Here is a 19708-nt window from a genome sequence, read left to right on the forward strand (position 1 = left end):
TAAGTTTATAAACAAATCACCAACTTACAATAACAATTCAATGCACCGTTGATTTTGTTTGACCCCAAAACTTAAGATTTTTTAAGTGCCCGTGTTTCTTTAGGACTTGAAACAACCCGCAGGTATAGGCTTATTCCTCTTCCAGTACCTTGCATTTTATTCAATGCTTTGTTAGCGAAAATAAATTTGGAAATTTTCATTCCTAGCAGGCATTTTTTGTCTATCATGGTGTCAGTTGAATTGCTAACAATGATTTGTTGCTGTGAGAATAAGAAATTTTCAAAGCTTAGATAACTCTAACATGAAGTATGACTTCATGTATAGTCTCTGATGGAATAAGGTGAAGTACTGAAATGCCAAATCTTCATGTACCCTCACTCGATTTTGTTCTTTTTCGGCAGTTTGTTAGTCGTTGAAATTTTCTAGCAGGAAATACCAAATAGATGTACATTCCTGACACTAACCTTTTAAGTAGTGCACTTTATTTTTTAACGTCCTTTCTATATTGGACTACATTAGTCAAGATTCTAGATGCTTTAGATTCCACGTTTAAGTATGTTGCTAATGTAAATGGTCTTTATTGCATCTTAAGATAGCGTAGTAACTTGTGAATACCCTTACTTTTGCAGGCTAGAAGCTCCCATAAGAAATGTTGTATCGATACAATTACATCAAAGTTTTGGAACTTCTCTGTAAAAAATGGGGGCAACCTAAATTTGTCTCGAGTAGGATATCTGGAATTTGCTTATTGGATATCATATTATATAATGTGGCATTTTATTTTCTTACTGTAATGCAAAAAGATCAGCAGCACTGAAATGCACATTTACTTTCTCTGCTTTATTTTCTTTAGTTTACCATGTTCTCGGTCATAAATCAAGACCTAAAGCACATGCATTTTCAGAAATGCTCAGAGCTATGGCCCCTGTTCCTTTCCTTGTACTCAAGCTTTTTTTCTAGAAATATTCAAAAACCACATTGTGAGTACTAATTCAAACATCATATGTCTGATATGTCTCAACTGTTATTGCTGGAGTACACGTTACAATATTGAACAACTAGAGTACATTTCATGTTTAAAATATTTGTTCTGAAGATGCATATTCCTAAAATGTTCTTATGACTTGCACTGTACGTATATTACCAAATATTACCGTTGCGTTAGCACGAATAAATTACTAGTTTTTTTAAAAATAATAAAAAAACTCTAAAATTTATACTTGTAAAGTTTATATATATACATATGCGTATACTTTACGCCTAAACTAATCGCGCGCGCACCCATCACCGGCTGCGTCTGCAGTGCACGCCGGTACGCGTTTCAAATAGAAACTGACGAAGGTAAAAAGTGGGGATGTGGCCATTCTGTTGACCCACCATGCAACACATCCCTATTCAGAAATATAAATAAAACTGTTAGTTAATGATTTAAAAATAATTTATAAATAACTTTTTATATACGTATTGTTGGTGATCGTTAAAGCATAAGATAAAAAAGTCTAAAATCAGCTTTAAATTTAAGTACGTAGCTACTGCGAGAGCGTATGCAGTTTAGTCCTAACGTGCGACCTAGCTCTACTTGTCAAAAATAGTATTACACGCCCCTTCAGCACGTACCTTTCTAGAAATTGCACCATACAACATGCTTGTTTTTTTTTTTTTGCTAGCACAGCCGACCCACATAGCCATGCAAAAGACTAGAGTGTATCTTCTCTCCAAAACATGACATATAATTTAAATGCTTTAAATACAATTTTCTCTTAAACTACTCATCCGATCGACGATCCGATTACATCTAATTTTTAGATATGTTTTTAGATATGTTGATTAAATCTAATTTTTAGGTAAACATTATGTTCTTACCCCACAATAGATTTCTTTAATTGCCTTAACATGTTACTTACCTTTTATTTTAAGTTACATCTATAATATATAAATTGCTTTCGGGCTTTACTAACTTTACTTTTATGACTACGAAGTAATTTAATGAAATCTAAAAGTAATATAGGTATATTATAAAAGTAATTTGTATTTTTTTTATAAAAACATAATCACGTGAGATCTTCTTATAAAGATTTAATTGTTACGAACGTAATGGTATAATTGGATCGTAAATCGGATGGGTTAAGAGAAATTTTCATAAGAAGAAAAAAATGGTGTACCATGTTTTTCTGTCCGATTTTCGTTGCGTGGGTTGAGTGGGTTGAGTGAGTTAAGTCGTGATGCCACGTGTCAGTGAACCAACGGGCGCAAGGATTTAATGTACGGTTGTAAAGTCGTCTCGCTGTAAGACGTTCCAGCATGCGCGGAATAGATTTCGTGTAAATTTAAAATTTAGATATAAATAGAAATATAAACAAAAATACATGTGACCTGAAACCCAAGATTTGGAGTATTGCAATCTCCCCGGATGGGCGAAGGCCACAATTTTTTTTTCTGTCCAGTGACTTTTCCGGCGAATTGGCTAAGCTCACATCAACCATATTACCAGTCCTAATTTATTCTTCAAATTTTTGGAGATTTTTTCTGCTACTTGCATTCAGCATATAGTAGATTCAGATGAAAGCTATTCTTACCCAAGTTGTGTTCGGAAAGCATTGAGGGCTAGACCAGATGGTATGACTGTTGACAAGTGAGAGAATTTAGAGGTACCTCTGCTTCAGCATCAGGACTGCATAGGGTTGCAAACGGGGCGGGTCGGGGCAAGAACTGCCCTAGCCCCAACCCCCAAAGTTCTCTCTCGGCCCGGCCCTGAAAATGAAATCAGAGCTATTTTCTTCCCTGGCTCCGACCCCGGCGGATCCCCAACCCTGGTTGGGGCCCTGTCGCCCCACAAGAAATAGTCAAAGAGAGAGGAGGTGATCAGGCAACTCACTGTCATTGTAGAGGGAATCGACGCCGGCCGCCGCGCCGCCTAGCTCCCCTGCCGCCCTGGGTCACCGCCTAGCGTTGTCGTGCTGCCCTCGGGCCGCCGCCAGCCTGCGCCGCTCCGTCCCGCTGCTAGCCGCCCCACCGCTCCGTCTCGCTGCCTAGCTACCCTGCCACCCCGGGTCACCAACCAGCGTCGCCGCGCTGCCCTTGAGCCGCTGCGCCGCCCTGTCCCGTGGTGTTAACACCAAAATTTAGTAAATTTCCGTATTGGATTCGGATAAGAAAATGTGCAATCGCCGGTAGAGATTTTATCCAGAAGAGACCGAATTTAACAGGGAATCGTGAAGACCCAAGGCTTGGCAGCATGATTTTATCTAGTTAGAGTTAATTAGGATTTTATCTCTAAGGGATTAGAGTCCGATCGGGACTTGTTTGTTTCTTTTATCTACTAGAAACTGTGCCGTGTTAGAGATAGAGTTTGTTATTTCTTTTTATCTATTAGGAGTCGTGTCCGACACGGATTACTACCCACCCGAGGGTATAAATATATATGCCCCGGGTCATTGTAAATCATCACACATCAATTAGATCAACAAATTTTAGCGCATCGCCACCCTCTTGTCCGAGGTTTCAACTCCGGCGGAACTTGGCACCTGACGCGGGGCTGCATAGCTTTGATCTCCAACGGAGGGGTAAGTCCATCGTTCCACCGGGCCACGGTAATCGTTCAGCTAGATTAGAACTGTCTCGGTTCGGTCTGATCTTCTAATCTAGTTGCGCGATTGCTAGTTATCATATCAGTTTCAACTTAGATCACTTTCGTGTTTTGAGTTGATCTGGTCGACCACTTTGGACGATCTATGTTGGTTTGATATTCGCTATTTGACATATTCAATCTAGTACTGTCTCGGTTACATCCGATCTAGTAGATTGTGTTTGTTAGATGGTTATATCAGATCGATGCATTTTGTTCATTGTTTTATCGGAGTAACAGCCGGTAAGTTACCAGTCATCGGCTCATTGGCCTGATAGCAATCTAGATCTGTTTAGTATTTAGCCTAACATTGCTAGGCGTAATCTTGAACTGTCTCAGTTGGGTCCGATCTTCTATGATTATTCTTAGCAATCTGGGCTAGATATTTTATAGATCTTGACTGTTTGTCCGCCGTCTATAACCGATGATCTTTGCCGATCTACATGTTTATTATATCTATATCAAGAGAGCAGCCGATTGTCTTACTGCATTATTTTTATACCAATCGACTTGATTTAGTTAGATCGGTAGTTATTTATGTTGCATCGGCTTATGAGGATTACATGCAAATTGGTTTTAGCTGATCGTAACATATGGTTCATTGTCTATTCCAAGTAATTCGTCGGTTTATTTATTAGTCTTATCGATCTTCATGTTTTCTATAATCATATCGTGCTCGACTACATACTGTCTTGGTTAAGTCTAATCTCTGCACGTCTAGTTCGATCTGGTTATAGGGCCTTGTCCGATCGACTAAGATTAATAAGTAACTCGGCTGATTACGGTGGTCTAACATTTAATTTAACTCTATTTCTACCAAGTTTCTAGCCGATCCGAGCTTTTTATAGCCGATCATTTATCCTATCGGCTAACTGTTGCAGCATCAATATCTGATTGACTGGATTTTTAGTTACCTATCGGCTCGATAGCCGATCGGCTTGTTTTACTGTTCATCTTGTCAGTTGCAAGATCAAACTGACTGGCACGCCCGCGCATTCTAAGATTTAGGTCATGCACTAGAGCTGTCTAAGATTGACTCCCAAGCCTTCGTGTGTGACATGTCAACGTTCATATTTTGACGTCAACACACGGTTGACTGCCTCGCCTCGCCGCCGCACCCGCCACCACCACCAGAAATGTGAGGGGGAGAGACAGGGGTGAGAGCGTAGAGTATTAGGGTTTGCTCCATATTTTAATGGGCTTTTACTCTTATTGGGCCATAAATTGCTAGTTCTAAAGTTTATAAGACCTCCTCGGGTCCCCGCGGGTGTATACTCTCCCGCGGCCCTGGCCTCAGTCCCGAATCCCTACGGGACCAAAATGCTCCCCGCCCCCACCCCCGTAAGGGCGAGGCCCTGGCCCCTCGGGGAAAATTACCATCCTAGGTTGCAGCTATGATCATTCCATCCTAGTCCAAGTTGTTTGCCATCAAGATTGGCTTCACCAGGTGCCTCCTTCCTTTCAACAGTTTCAAGGCCACCGTTCAAAATGGCCTTCAGCAGTCACAAAACCAAGATGGCGACAAGCTGCCCGATTTTCATATATCAACTGTTTACCTTCATCAGTCTCGATAGTCACATTATGAGCATTTTTCCCATCCTTTAGAAGGTACCCTGAGGTATCGCTGTTTTTTATGTGGTGAGGTACTAATTTTACACAGAAAACAGTAGTACCTCATGGTATCTATTTAAAGATGGGAAAAATGCTCTCACATTATACACTATTTGTGGTTTACCAGATTCACAGCATCCAGTTCGCAGTGAACAAATTATTTAAGATGCGAAAGCGTGAAAACCATGTTAAAAGGCACGCCATTGTCTTTCTAAAGAAGGAAGGGAAAATGACAGGACTCACAGGCAACTACTCAGGCGAGTTGTGGAATACACACGAGCTGGTAAACTGAACACATAACGAACACAAGAATTTGTGCTGCGAACAACTTAGCAGCTTTTCGGTTTTCTCTGCGCCTTTTATACGGCCCGGTTAGATCGGACACGAATCCTATACGGCGAATGCCATCCCAGACGCCAGATTCCGGCCGATTGACGTGCTCCGTGTGAACGTGCACACGTCAAGCTCAACCGATCACAACGAAAAACGAGGGAATGAAACTAGCTGACCAACTAACTACTTGACAAACTCAAACAGGCAAGTTTAACACTAACAGAAAAAGAAAGACAAAAAGACATAAATCCACCAACGATCCTGCAGAGATCCAGTTTACCCACAGACCATATATAGGTCTGGCACTGCTGCAGTTTGGGTCATGATTCATCGTCTTGGTCGTCTTCCGATGGCACATCATCTTCTTGGCCGTCTTCCGATGGGACATCGACTTCTTGATCTTCTCCCAATGGGACATCATCGTCTTCTTCTTCGTCGTCCACATATGAGTCGTCGTCTTCATCGTCTTCCAGCCCTTCTTCGTCCTCATCATCTATTTGACAGGCCATATCAAGAAAGCATTAATTTCCAAACAGTTACACGGTTACTGTAAAAAAAAGTTGATATTTCTATACTGCTCAATTACAAGTGTGGTGTCAAATAATTGAGATTTGCTCCGGTCCAACAAAAAGTACCCTAAAATACTGGTACCTCACGGTATTAAATCGTTTTTCACCATTGGATCTAGCTGAGCAAGATGGATATTGTTAGATCTAACGATCAAAAATAATTTGATACGGTAAGGTACATGTAACTTAAGGTACTTTTCGTTGGACTAAAATAAATCTCCAAATAATTTAGTAACTTCTCAACGACCATAAAGTTTCATGTCTTACAATATAACACAAAGATTTTCAGAAAAAAAATAAGAAGAAATTACATACATGATTTTCACGCATTAAATCTAAATATTTAAATAAATTAATATTAAATTACAGCTATGATTTTCATTTGTCCAATCCAAATATTTAGAGAGATAGAGCAATATTACCATACTATAAAAGATAATTTGGGGTATCATATTTTCTAATATAAAACTTTGGTGTCTTATAATACGACTTTTATATGCATGCTAATGCTATAGCTCAATTTACTAATGCAAACAAGATATCCTAATCTCTTTCAACACAAATCACATAAACCATATTTTCAAAGTTGTTTGTCTATCAACATTTGTTACTATGATCATCTACATAACTTTGACAAAGTAGCAGCAAAACATCAGTTAATGGTAACTATTGTAGATTTGAATAATTAATTATAGGCTAGCATATATTTTAATTGTAATTTTCATGTTTGGACGGTAATTTTAGAACTTACAAGGCCAAATTTATAAACTAATTTTAGAAACCTTGCAATAGCAAATTCATACAATAATTTTAGAATCACTACATGATCAAATTTACGCCCTTCAAGGATAATTTTAATTAAATAATTTATTTACAATATCTTATATTAACACAAAACTTAAACTATCTAGAGCTAAATTTTAAAAAACCTACTTTATAATGACCATACAGCTTTCCATCTCCTTGTAATAAATAAAAAATGTTAATGTTTGTATATATCAAATGAACAAAATGATGGTGCAACTCTCAAATAATGAGTAGTTCAAAGTCTAATTTTTTCTAAGTTTAAAAACAATTTTCATTGTCTCCTTGTATTACACAAAAAGATATTTTAATTCAAATATTAATAAATTGTACATTACCTAACAAATATTTATCACGCGGGTTCTTTTCAGTTCAAGAAAAATATCACATAGTATTTAACAAAGTGATATTACTAGTGATGTTTTCACGGTTGTGTTTCCAATTCATAATTATCATAAGGTGTACATAACCTTCAATGATTAAAAAAATACTATACAATGATTCATCATTTTGAATAATCAAAAAATTACTTATTTCATATAAAAGGATAGTTCCAACAGAATATTTTTAGAACCCCAAATACTCATACCTATTAACAGAGATTTAGCGTTGATATTATTGTTAGTTTTATCTCTGATATTATTGTTAGTTTGGTCGTTTGGATGTCCAAAAATAATGGTCTGGAAACTTGATCGATCTGAAGATGAGTACAACTATGACATAGTGATGAACACAAACTTCATTGTCAGTGTTCTAACGATGTTTCATGTCGGCTTGTGCTACTATGCCAGCCACACCTATATTGTGATTGAACTTTAATGCTAAATGTATATATTTCATATTTATAGAAACTTTATAATTGAAAATTTATATACTTATTTTTATATGAAATCTTTAATATATAAAAAGTGCTTGCCTTGTTTCCACTAATTGGAAAGATAATTTCTAACATGTGGACGCTGTATGATTGGTAAGGTAATTTTTAATTTAGAAGTCTATGATATATAGAAAGTTTGTGTAAGAAGAGTTAGAATTTATCCTGGTTGTCTGATCTTGCGAAGATAATTTTAGCCGTCGAATTCGAATAATGATGAATGAATCACGAAGAATTATTAAAATCAGTTGGTGCATTATATAGTATAAACTTCGATACATGAAGATACCTATCTCAAGGTATTTTCTCAATGATCATAAAAATCCGCTCAATTTAAAAGTTTGAGTTAATATACGTCTAAAACAGCACGTTTGTGTGAGCAGAATTATTAATATTTTTGTGATCCAAGTGAACAGATGGGAACCGAAGGCAACAATCAAGGGGATCAAAATAATTACCTTCACGATAAAATTCTTCGTATCGAATATTTGTTTCGGGAATGTGGCGGATCTTTTCCCAATTTTCATGACCATCTGTCTTGCACGATGTTGCGAACTCCTGATCGTGGGTTAAGACATCAAAGTGTTCCAGAGAAGGAGGAATTGTTGAAAGATCAATTTTCGAAAACCCGTGTAACATCAGTTTCTTCAGAGACTGCGGCAGTGTTGAAGGCAAATCAATCGAGCAAAATGATATCACCAATGTCCCCAGAGATTCAGGCAGTGTTGGAAGAGACATTAGATTCTTGCATTCCTCTATAATCAATACCTTCAGAGACTGGGGCACTGTTGGAAGTGATAGAATTGCATTGCAATATTTTATTTCCAATATCTGAAGAGACTCGGGAATTGTTGGAAGCGACTCAAGTATATCGCATGCCTCTATTATCAGTTTCTCGAGAAACTGGGGCAGAGTCGGAAGTGATAAAATTTGATTGCAATGTTGTATTACCAATTTCTGAAGAGACTGGAATCGTTGGAAGTGACTCAAGTTGCTCGCATTCCTTTATCTTCAATTTCTTCAGAGACTGGGGCAGTGTTGGAAGTGATAGAATTTCATTGCAACTCTGTATTCCCAATTTCACGAGTGAGTTGAGGTGCTCCATGTTGTCGGGAAAGCAGCGCCAATTGCATCTAATAGCCTCGAGTGCATGTAGATACTTGAAAAGCACACTATGCTCAGGAATAGATGCCAGTTCAGTGCAGTCGATGAGCAGAAGGTCTCGCAGGCACATTAGGACCTCTGGACCATCACCCGTCATCCAGCTGGGATAACTTGAACCCTTGTAGCCTTCGATTGCAAGTATTTGAAGGTGTGTTGGCGGCCCAAGGGCCTGAATTACTTCTGATTGGAGATCTTGTTCCTGGAGGCTCATATCACCACTGGGACTCCAGGTCAGTATCAGCCCTCTGATGCATGCCTTTTCATGCAGTTCAGCTTGTTGAGCGTCCTCTTTGGTCAGAACATTTTCAAGCCCATCAATTTTCAGAACGTGTCGAACCTTGTTTAGTTTCTTCAGCTGGAATAGTTCATGTCCCTTTTCCTTCTTTACAGTGAACTTATGTAAAGTTTGCAGTGACTCCATCCTTCCAATGAATGGGAAATCAAGTTCTGAATCATAGGGCACGACACGCAAGTTTATGAGGTTAGTTGTATCTTCACCTGAGGAGAATGCCACCTTGCCCCACTGCGAGTATCCAACATCCAGAACTTCCATAAGGTAAAGCCGAGCAAATCTTCTTGGAAAAGTTACCTTACTGTACAATGCTTTCGAAAGATAAAAATAGCGCAGGTGTAATAAATCACCAATAGATTCCGGGATAGAAATCTGTCGACCTCCCATAAAAGATCTGACCTCTACTTTCAGTATAAATGCTCGCAACATAGTCAGATTAGTGAACACAGTCTCAAGGACATCTTCCACAAGCAACTCTTCCTCGTGTTGAGTATGAATTATTATGAGTGTACGCAAGTTTTGCAATTCTAACACCTTCTTACTGATCATCTCTTCACCGTAAATCTCAATGAAAAGATGGCGAACATCTCGAGGAAGATGTCCTGTCCAACCTTTCTGAATTGTGTAACATTCATTCCCAGAAACATCTTTTGCTAAATCATGTAACAGAGCCCATGCTATCATCATCAGATACTGGCCGCAGAAATAAGGCTGACAGTAAATGGTCGAAGTGACGCTGAGCAATATCTTCCTTTTCCTCTCCATTGGTTACACTTATGAACCCTTGTGCCACCCACAGTTTAACTAACTCATCACGTTTCAACTGGTATCTTCTTGGGAAAATACAGCAGTATGCAAAGCATCGCCTGACCTCCTTATCGAAGTGCTGGTAGCTCCACTTTAAGAACTCCATCACATCACCCAAATGTTGCCGAGCATTAAAATTTATCCAATAGTTCAGAGGTTTAACACGTAGTCTTGTTCCCACAATAGTTGCTGCAAGAGGTGACCCCTTCAGCTTTTTTGCAATCTGAGCCCCAACCGCTTCAAATGTCCTTCGATCTTGTTCATCTATGCTAACACCTTTAAGTGCATAATACATGAACAGTTTAAGGAAGGCACTGTCATCCATTTCAGATATTGGGATACATTTTTCTTTGACTGCACCCAGAGCTAACAGTGCCTCTTCGGTTCGACTGGTTGCTAGAATCTTGCTTCCTGCCTCTCCGGCCTTTAATAGAGAAACTACCTTCTGTAGATCATTTTGATTCTCACCCATCTTGTACCAGACATCATCTAGTACCAAGAGGAACCGCTTTCCACTAAGTGCCGCCTCCAGCTTATCTTCTAGGGTGTTAAGATTACTTAAACCAAGGCAAGAATCCCTTGTAGCCTCCTGAAGTATCTTTTTGAAAATGTCAACCACATCAAAGATCTGAGAAACATGAACCCACATAATAAGGTCAAAATGGCCTTCCTTCTTTTCCTGCTTGTCCTTTTTCCATGGGCACAAACATGCTGTGCAAGGGTTGATTTTCCTGACCCGGAGATGCCATGGATTCCAATTATCGAATGAGCCAAAGAACTATTGGCTTCTCTTTTGTCACCAGTTTCTTGTTCATGAAGCATGGCTAAGACCTTATCGCGATCTTCATCTCGGCCAATTACTACATCAAGAGGTTTCATTGTAGTGACAGCGCTGCCTGAATTGTTTGCCACAATTTGTTTTTCGTCAACCTTAGTGTGGCTTGTTAGGTTCAAAACGGTCAAAATTTTCTGAGCTTCACCGATAATATATTCTATCTTTATCTAGAATGTTGTTCAACTTTGACTTTGACATATTAGGAGGTGCGTCACCTGACTTGGTACCACTTGTCTGTAAAGCAAAATTAGCAAGTTAAGTTTCGATGAGGATTTAATCTTACCATAACTCCATATACGAGAAAGCCAAGATACGATAGGGGAATCTATTGTTCAAACAAACCATATAAAGCTATTGGCCGTAGTAGTCAAACAATAACAGCATTTGGTTTGTCGTTAAAATATTGGCATCGCCATTATTTTGTTAAGGGCAAACGTACGGAAGTCCGGGCATAGGTATATTTATCAAAATTATCAACACAACCAATGCATTTGCGCAACTAGATTTACCTAAACAATATTATCAAATGATATTTAATAAATAACCAAGTGTGGAAATGTATGCCGTGAATATGTACATTTGTCGGTTGGGTACTCAAGTTCATTAGTGGTCTCTAAATCATAAGATCAAGCAGTTGATCTATAAGTTTTGATGATGGAAAATTGGCGGTTTATGATTTTAATAAGTGTTTTTTGATGAGTTTACGGTTTCGGTTTTAGATTTGTTCTTCGTGGATTTGACTTCTAGATGGTTTCGATATTGTTGCTATACTAATTTGAGTCAAGTTGGGACAAACTTGTGCTCAAAATATGGTTTCTTTATTGTTGTATGCGTAGATATCGCTTGAGGCTTTGGAAGAGTATTGCCCATGATGGATCTGAGTTGAGCAGAGAGTAGTTGATGTTTAGGGATCACAAGATTATGCGGGATATTAAAGGCTAGAGGATAATGCATGTGGTGATAAAGTTTTATAGGGAATACAAGAGGGATTATGTGCCTATGGAAAGAGATGTCGAATTTGGAAAAGAGTCCGAATTCACGAAGATCGATGGAGATAAGATAATAAATAAAGATTAAGATTTGTATTTCGTTAAGGGAAGATTTCCCACAAGATTGGGGCTGCTAATTCATGCCATGTTGAGTGTTTAAATAGAGTCCGAGGGGTATGTCCTCAGTATGCCTTTTGGAAGACAGACGAGAGAAAATTAGAGTTTTAGACTATATTTCAATTTTAGATCGAAAGTTTTTGAGAGAAGTACAATTGATACACTTTGTAAACACCGATTGATGTAATAAGTCAAGATATTTTAATGTGCCTATTCAATTTTATCTACCAGTGTTTTTCTAGGTCTAGACGGTCTAACCGTAGGCAAGGGGTCGATCGGACCGACGGGGTAACATCAGTCTGAGCGGAGGCATACGAGCGGTCTAATCGATAGCATGGGAGCGGTGAGACTAGCGACTTCGTCAAGTTCTTCCATAGATATAATCGTTTATTCGACATATGATTTTTGGGTTTTGGTTTCCCTAACATTCACCTTCTCTGATAGGTTTGTTTGGTCATGTTTTATCGTACATAAACTTGTTCGTCTATGTTGTTTAAGGCCCTATACTTTAAAAATATTGCTGCAAGTCTCAAAACTGGTTAAAGTGTATTTTGGTCCAATATTTGTGTTATTTGCAGTTTACCCCCTATACTTTAAAAATATTGCTCCAAGTCTCAAAACTTGTTAAAGTGCATTTGGTCCAATATTTGTGTTATTTGAAGTTTACCAATATACCGGGTGACCCAGTTTACCAACAGATCTTCATTTTTTTTCCTGAATACTATACGCAATTGCACAACTTATAAAGATTGTCTCGTTCTAGTTAAGACTGCCACACAAAGATACAGCATAGAATATGTGCGTTCTAGGCTTTGGGCCTATTTAGGGGAGCTTCTCCCATCAGCATCTTTTCCCAAAAGTTGTCTCTGCAAAAGCTATCGAATCTATAGTTACAGATTCTAAAAAATGAACTAAGAAACCAGAAGCTGGGGTTCGGAGATTTTCTAGACTCTTAGAAACTGGTTACCAAACAACTACTTTTCAGAATCTAAAACTCCCTAAATAGGTCCACTAGTGACTAGGGTAGCACAAGATGTAAACATATTATGTGCAGACAAGGTTTCTATTCACATATATACACACCAGCTATAACAAATTTCATCAAAAATTATAAAAACATTTATAAATTCATCTTCAATAGTATTATACCTAGGTATAAAAAATCTCGTCAACAAATTCATTATATTTTAGTTGTAACCAAAAACTAAAAAATATGATAGTTTTAATAGTATAGATCTGTCAAAATTTTGTCTTTTTTTGCTCTGTATGTGTAACTAATTTCAAGATAATACTTTACATATAGGTATATTTTAGAAGTATATGTGCAAATTTTATATAATGTTTTGCAATATTTGTTAGTTGGCATGCACGGAGTGTGCCAAGGAAGGAATATGTTCATAGCATAGGTCGTGCACAATGTAGATGCCGAACAAACTGCAAGAGGACCCTTTTTGAACAGAAACTACAATAAATTTCCTTTCCCTGGCCGAGGTAAAAAAAACTAGACAACTTCCAATGCAGCCCCATTATTTTTAGATTATATATATATAGCCGTTGCATTATCGTCGGCACGTTATTCAAGTCATTAAATGGTACCTTTTTTTAAAAAAAAAACTTTTGATATGTAAGTTTTTTCAAAAGATAAAAAAATCAATTTTTAAGTTTATAGTAGTTAATAATATAGTAAATTCTTTATAACCATGGCTTGTATTTTATGGTTCAAGTTGCACAAAACAACCTAGGTTTTAGCACGTACGATACAGCAATTGGTATTGTGTTTGTAATGTTTAGGAAAGCCAAGAACTTGGACGGGTAAAGCCTTTTATAGCGTTAGATAGCTCAACCATTGGATTAATAAAGTAATAAATTTCAGATACAATTTATAACTCATATGTATGGCAGATTAAAGAAAAAATGATTAATGGTGTAATTTTGTGAAACTATAGTACCATAATTTTTAATTTATGTGCAACATGTCAAAACTTAGGTGGGTTTATTCAATTTGAACTATAAGACATGGGGTTATTTGAAATTTAGTTATAAGACACTAATAGTTCATTGAATTTCCTCTAGAGCGCTCGTATTAACTGGTGCTATACTAAATTAGAAAAAATATAATGGAAATTCTATGAAGAAACATAGCATCCAAACATCGATTCCACTAAAATAGATGGACCAATTATTTTAGGCCCTTAGATGAATCTTTAAAAGAAAAACACAGTCCACATATAATTTTTAAATCTTTTCCACTTCTAGCTAAATATTTTCACTATCTGTATTTTTACCGTGCTATCTCTCCTAAAATGGCAAGACAATACTGACTTGCTAACGCGTGTGTTATTGTCACGCCAACGGTGATGGCATGGTAGCCTAGCTATCCATAGCCTTTTTTGTCATGGTAAGAGGGGTGGTGGGCCAAAAAATCAGGTGATGAAAATTTTGCATGTGTGGTTTAGTAATAAATTTATTTATTAAAAATAATTTAGAAAATAAAAAAAAATCATCCACATCACCCAGCACTGACATTACGTACGTACGTAACAGCCCCTCATCGCCTATTTGCTCTCCTCTTTTCACTTTATATTACACCCTCCGATTTAGGTTATAAAATGTTTGATTTTTATATTTTTCTATAATCAAATATATATATGCTATATATATATTGGATTTATTAATGTTCATATAAATCTAGGAAAAGCTGAAATATTTTATAACCTAAAATAGAGGTAATCGGTCCTAAGAAAGTAAAACTTATGATTAAAAATCAAACAACTATAGTATCAAAAGTCTACAGCTAATTCTTTTTGTTTATTATATCATTGGATTACTTAAAATGAGATTCATAGTTTAAGACCCATATGAACTATATTTTACTTGAAATATTATTTTATTGCGGTAGCTTTAAACTGAAATATGCTACTTGGGGTTATATTATAGCCTTTTACATGCCAGCCCCCCCCCCCCCCCACCCCTACCCGAGCCAGCTCTTCCTCTGCCTGCTGTCTGTTTCCTCTCGCCCCCCTCTCTTCTTCACTTCCCCCTCTCAAATCCACTCCATTTGGAAGTTTTTTCACGGGATTATTTCGGAGAATCGAAGAGCAAGATAAACTCCACTGTTTCCCTCTTGTTTCGTTCGTTTTCGTTGGTTGAATGAGTAGATCGAGGTGAAACCCTAATTTGATGATTTTGGATGTTTTGCTTAATTTGAACCCCCAATTGGTTGGTATTGTGGGGAGATTTTAGTAGCATGTGATGTGTGTGATTGGTACTAATACTTTAGAAATATATGGATAAACTTGGGGTTATATATGGTTAATTAGATTGCTAGCCCTAACCGTATATGAATCCTAACTGTGGTGGTACATGCCTTTTAATAGAACATTGGTGTACACCCATTCGTCACCACACCAACACATTGGACGGGGAGCATCAGGAGGTGGTAGCTGATGAGCACAATATATGTGTCTGTCCTTCTTAAACATCTTGTATTTCGAACCAACAAAACGACATTACTACCATAAGTAAATAACACAACGGCTCTGTGAATTTAGAATAATTAACACGAGCTAACATAAAATCAACTCCTACGAATACAATGCATTAATCTCACAACCAATGTTCTATCAAAAGACATGTACCACCACAGTTAAGATTAATATAAGGCTAGGGCTAGCAATCTAACTAACCATATAACCCCAAGGTTATCCATACATTTCTAAAGTATTAGTACCAATCGCACACATCACATGCTACTAAAATGTCCCCACGATACCAACCAAATGGGGGTTCAAATTGAGCAAAATATCCAAAATCATCAAATTAGGGTTTCACCACGATCTACTCATTCAACCAACGAAAACGAACGAAACAAGAGGGGAACAGTGGAGTTTACCTTGCTCTTCGATTCCCCAAAAAATCCCGCAAAAAAAGGTTCCAAATGGAGTGGATTTGAGAGGGGGAGGTAAAGGAGGGGGTGAGAGGAAAATGAAGAATAGCCTGCACAGAATGGGCTTGGGTGGGGGTGGGGGTCAGGCGGCTAAGTCCCCCTAGAGGGCAGCACCAATGATGCTGGCGCCGCCCTCTGCCACATCCGCCGCCCCCTAGCCACGTCAGCAGCCATGTCTTCCCAGTGGTCTACGTGGCATGATGAGCGCGCCAATGACATTGGCGTCGTCATGTTGAGGGTCAGCAACGTTGGTGCCCTCAAAAGGTCCATTTTCAGAATAAATTTTTTCAGTGGTCTGTTTGTAAAATAAGTTTTTCAAAAGGACCAAAATATCAAAATTCCAGGCCGCCAGGGGTCAAGCCTGATAAATTAGAAAATCCTAAAAAAATATAAGACAATGTAAAAAAAATCATGTCATTGATACTTATTTAAACCGTTGGATCCATTATTATAGACTATTACATATGGGTGATTGTTTGCTTTTATATTAAAAAACCAAATAACGTATATGCTAATGAACCATAATTTGTGAATAAAAATTTTATATACATATTTTTAACGATATAAAAGCCAAGGCTGGATGTTAACGCCAGATTTTGGCAAATAGCCGTTGAAGAATAATGTGCGAAAAGAGACCGAATCGGATAAGAAAGGATTAATCGGCTGAAGAGAAAAGGTTGAATACGACTCATAGTTAGCTGATGGAATCTGGATCGGATTAGAATTGGAGTCCGATTGAGCCCGAAGCTTAAAAGTGAAGATTCGGTTATTGTAACAGTCCGTGTAGATTAGGATTGTTTTATCTTACAGTTTGTTTAGGAATTTATATCTAGTTAAAGTCTGAATGTAATAAAGTAGTTATTAATATGGATCCTTATCCAGTTAGATTAGATAGATTTCGGGATATAAATAGATGGTCCCGTACCTTGTAAACAACAACAATCGTTCAATCAACTTCGGTGCATCGTCAACCTTTTCGACAGATCTAGCTCTCGGCGCAAGGTTTGTCACCCTTCCAATGTAGTTCGTTTTCGTCAAACCCGTGGATTAGCTAGAACAGTACTGTCTCGATTGAGTTCGATCTCCTGCCTAGCTAGTCGACGGTCTACCTGAAGCCTGTTATTGGGATGGGGTAATAACAGGTCTTTGATCAAGTCCTCGCGAGTTCTTCGATTTAATCCGTCGACATGAGTTTAATTGACCAGGTTCTGTCTCGGTTAGGTCCGATCAATCTGGTTACTCGAATTCATGTTGTCAGATTAGATCGGATGCTCATGAGGGATTATCGCCGGAGCTCTAGCCGACATTATTTCGTCGGTTTATGCATTAGTTTTGTTGATCTTCGTGTTTTCTATAGTCGTATCGTACTTAACTACATACTATCTTGGTTTGGTCCGATCTATGTATGTTTGACTCGATCTGTCTCTAAAATCTTGTCCGATCGGCTGAGATTAATGAATATGTTGTTGAGTTATGCTAGTTTGATATATGATTGCTCGCGTCCTGCAATATTATTTTGATCTTATGCATGTTTATGTTTAGATTTGAACTGTCTTGGTTGAGTCCGATATTCTAGGTCTAGCGTGATTATGTGTTTGGTTGTTTATTACTGTTTTACATTAGCAATCAGCATAGCGATCTAGTTTGACTTGAATTCCATGTTTAGTCTCTTATCGGCTGCTGACTGTCTATGCGATAAGCACCAGATTAGTCCGATCGGCTGATTAATCTTAAGACTGTCTTGGTTAAGTCTGATCTTTTAAGATTAATCAATCGGCTCGACTATTTGGCAATTATCGTACTTCTAATTTGGCCGATAGAGCATATTATCATATATCTTCATGAAATTCCTATAAAGCCGATTCTTTAGCGCATCGGCCGGGGTCCTAAAGCGGTATCGGCTATTCAGCCGATAGCGGTTTGGGTTTAACTGTTTATTATGTTATATCTTGTCAGTTACAGGATCAAACTGACTGCACGTCCAGCGAATCTAAGAATTAGGTCTGCACTGGAGTGGTCATAGATTTACTCCTAGGCCTTCGTGTGTGACACGTTGATTGTAATTATCAACGTCAACACTGCAAAATAAATTTTGGTAAAAAAATCACAAATTCAACTTCAAATTTAAGGTTAAAAATTTAAATGTTGGCTTATAAGCATAAACACATGTGAAAAGATGAAGGTAATATATCTTATGAATTTTAGAAAAACATATGCAGAGTAAGCTGTATGGAGTATGTGGATATACTACTTCAGTGCATAGGCCGCATTTGGTGAATGTATACGCGAAGCAACATGCATGCGGGCCGTTTGTGACCGTTGGATAGGCTCATCGAACGAACTCTGGTTGATTCCATAGGCCCAACGGTTATGGTAACCTCAACTTTGGTGTAGTATGCTTGTTTAGAGTTGTTTTTTTTTTCTACTGTACCGTATCCTCTTTCGAAACAGGATGATTTTATAAGGTATTAAATATAAGACCTCACTAATATTGATTGATACTTTGTTCGTACCAACTGATATTAGAATGTTATCAACTGATACTTTATCGATAACGACTGCTACCAAGATGGCATCGGTAATACTCATCGGTATAAGAACAATACTTTAAAATATAAATGATACATTAAAATATGTCAATTCTAATAAAAAAAGATAAAGATATGCAAATTCAGCAATCGTCCCGTGTTTAGCTAGCTAGCTGCTACCTACCAAATTAATCACCGATGTAATTAATTAGCATACTACAAATCAGTTACGTTTGCCTATACACATTATGCCAGATATGATGGGATACCACCCTAATGGTGGAGACGGTATACCGATAGCTAGCCTTTTCCTTTGACATTAGATTCATTGGTGGAACAAGAGAGCGATTGATCGATCAATCGAAGCATAGAAGTACGTGAATTGGATTTGGGAATAAAAACAGATGAGATGGATGGAATTATTGATTTTCATTGTAGTAAAAAATGATTAGATGTATTTAATAACTACGTGAGGCAGTTGGAGCATCTCCAAAAGAATGACCATCTTACTTGTCATATTTTAATTTAACAATTTTGCACAAAAAATATACTCCAAGAGAGTGGCTATTTGACTTGGCATGTTATTTGAATGACTAAACTTGAGTCCTCAATGGCCAAATCTAGCAACTCATTTCTTCACTAGCAAAGTTGCTATCTATGGGTCCCGCATGAGTCGGACCCCTTTGTAATCCTCTCTTTGCTAAAATTTGGAGAGTGGGGATGGAAAGACTCTTGAAGATGCTCTCAGAATTCGAGTTGCCAAAACTAAAATGAATAGCTAAATTTTGATTTAGAGAGTCAAAATTAGCCATGGTCTTAAAGAAACAGCGGGGATGGGTAGTTGTTTGTTCCGTCCCATGCGTTCTGCGCGGGATACCTTGATATTAGGTCCTTAATATCCGAGTTTAAATATATGATTTCTTCCCATTCAATATGTTTCGCATGATGCTAGAGTCATCGACCAACCAACGTCTTTGGATCCTTGGTCATAGCAGCTCCAGTTCGCATTGTACCGAGGAGATGATTTGTTCATAAGTCTCACTGCTGTACCGAATCCATTAGCTACCATAAATCATCCATAGATTATATTATGTTTCTATCAATATTTAGCATTATATTGGTTTCTTCTAGCTACAAAACCCATGATCTATCATCATTTGACCTACCACGATTGCAACTACTAACTCTTCTACATCATAAACACGATTTATGCC

General features: G+C 37.7%; 1 protein-coding gene across 1 annotated transcript; it reads right to left on the minus strand.

Annotated features, from left to right (window-relative positions):
* Positions 1-5889: 5889 nt before the first annotated feature.
* On the minus strand, positions 5890-10927 carry LOC102721124 (disease resistance protein RGA2-like). The gene is made up of 5 exons (XM_040528587.1): positions 10911-10927; positions 9967-10810; positions 8768-9887; positions 8275-8601; positions 5890-6062 (listed from the first exon to the last, which is right to left on the minus strand). Exons 1-5 carry the CDS (start codon positions 10925-10927, stop codon positions 5890-5892), a joined length of 2481 nt encoding a protein of 826 aa, XP_040384521.1.
* Positions 10928-19708: the final 8781 nt, after the last annotated feature.

Source organism: Oryza brachyantha, chromosome 11, assembly GCF_000231095.2.
Source record: "Oryza brachyantha chromosome 11, ObraRS2, whole genome shotgun sequence".
Lineage (NCBI taxonomy): Eukaryota > Viridiplantae > Streptophyta > Magnoliopsida > Poales > Poaceae > Oryza > Oryza brachyantha.

Excerpts from the sequence above, each read along its gene's own strand:
- LOC102721124 (XM_040528587.1), bottom strand. Across the intron at positions 9,888-9,966 it reads CAGCCTTATTTCTGCGGCCA|AAAGGTTGGACAGGACATCT; the intron begins GTATCTGATGAT and ends TACACAATTCAG. Across the intron at positions 8,602-8,767 it reads TCCAGTCTCTTCAGAAATTG|TGCCCCAGTCTCTGAAGGTA; the intron begins GTAATACAACAT and ends CACTTCCAACAG.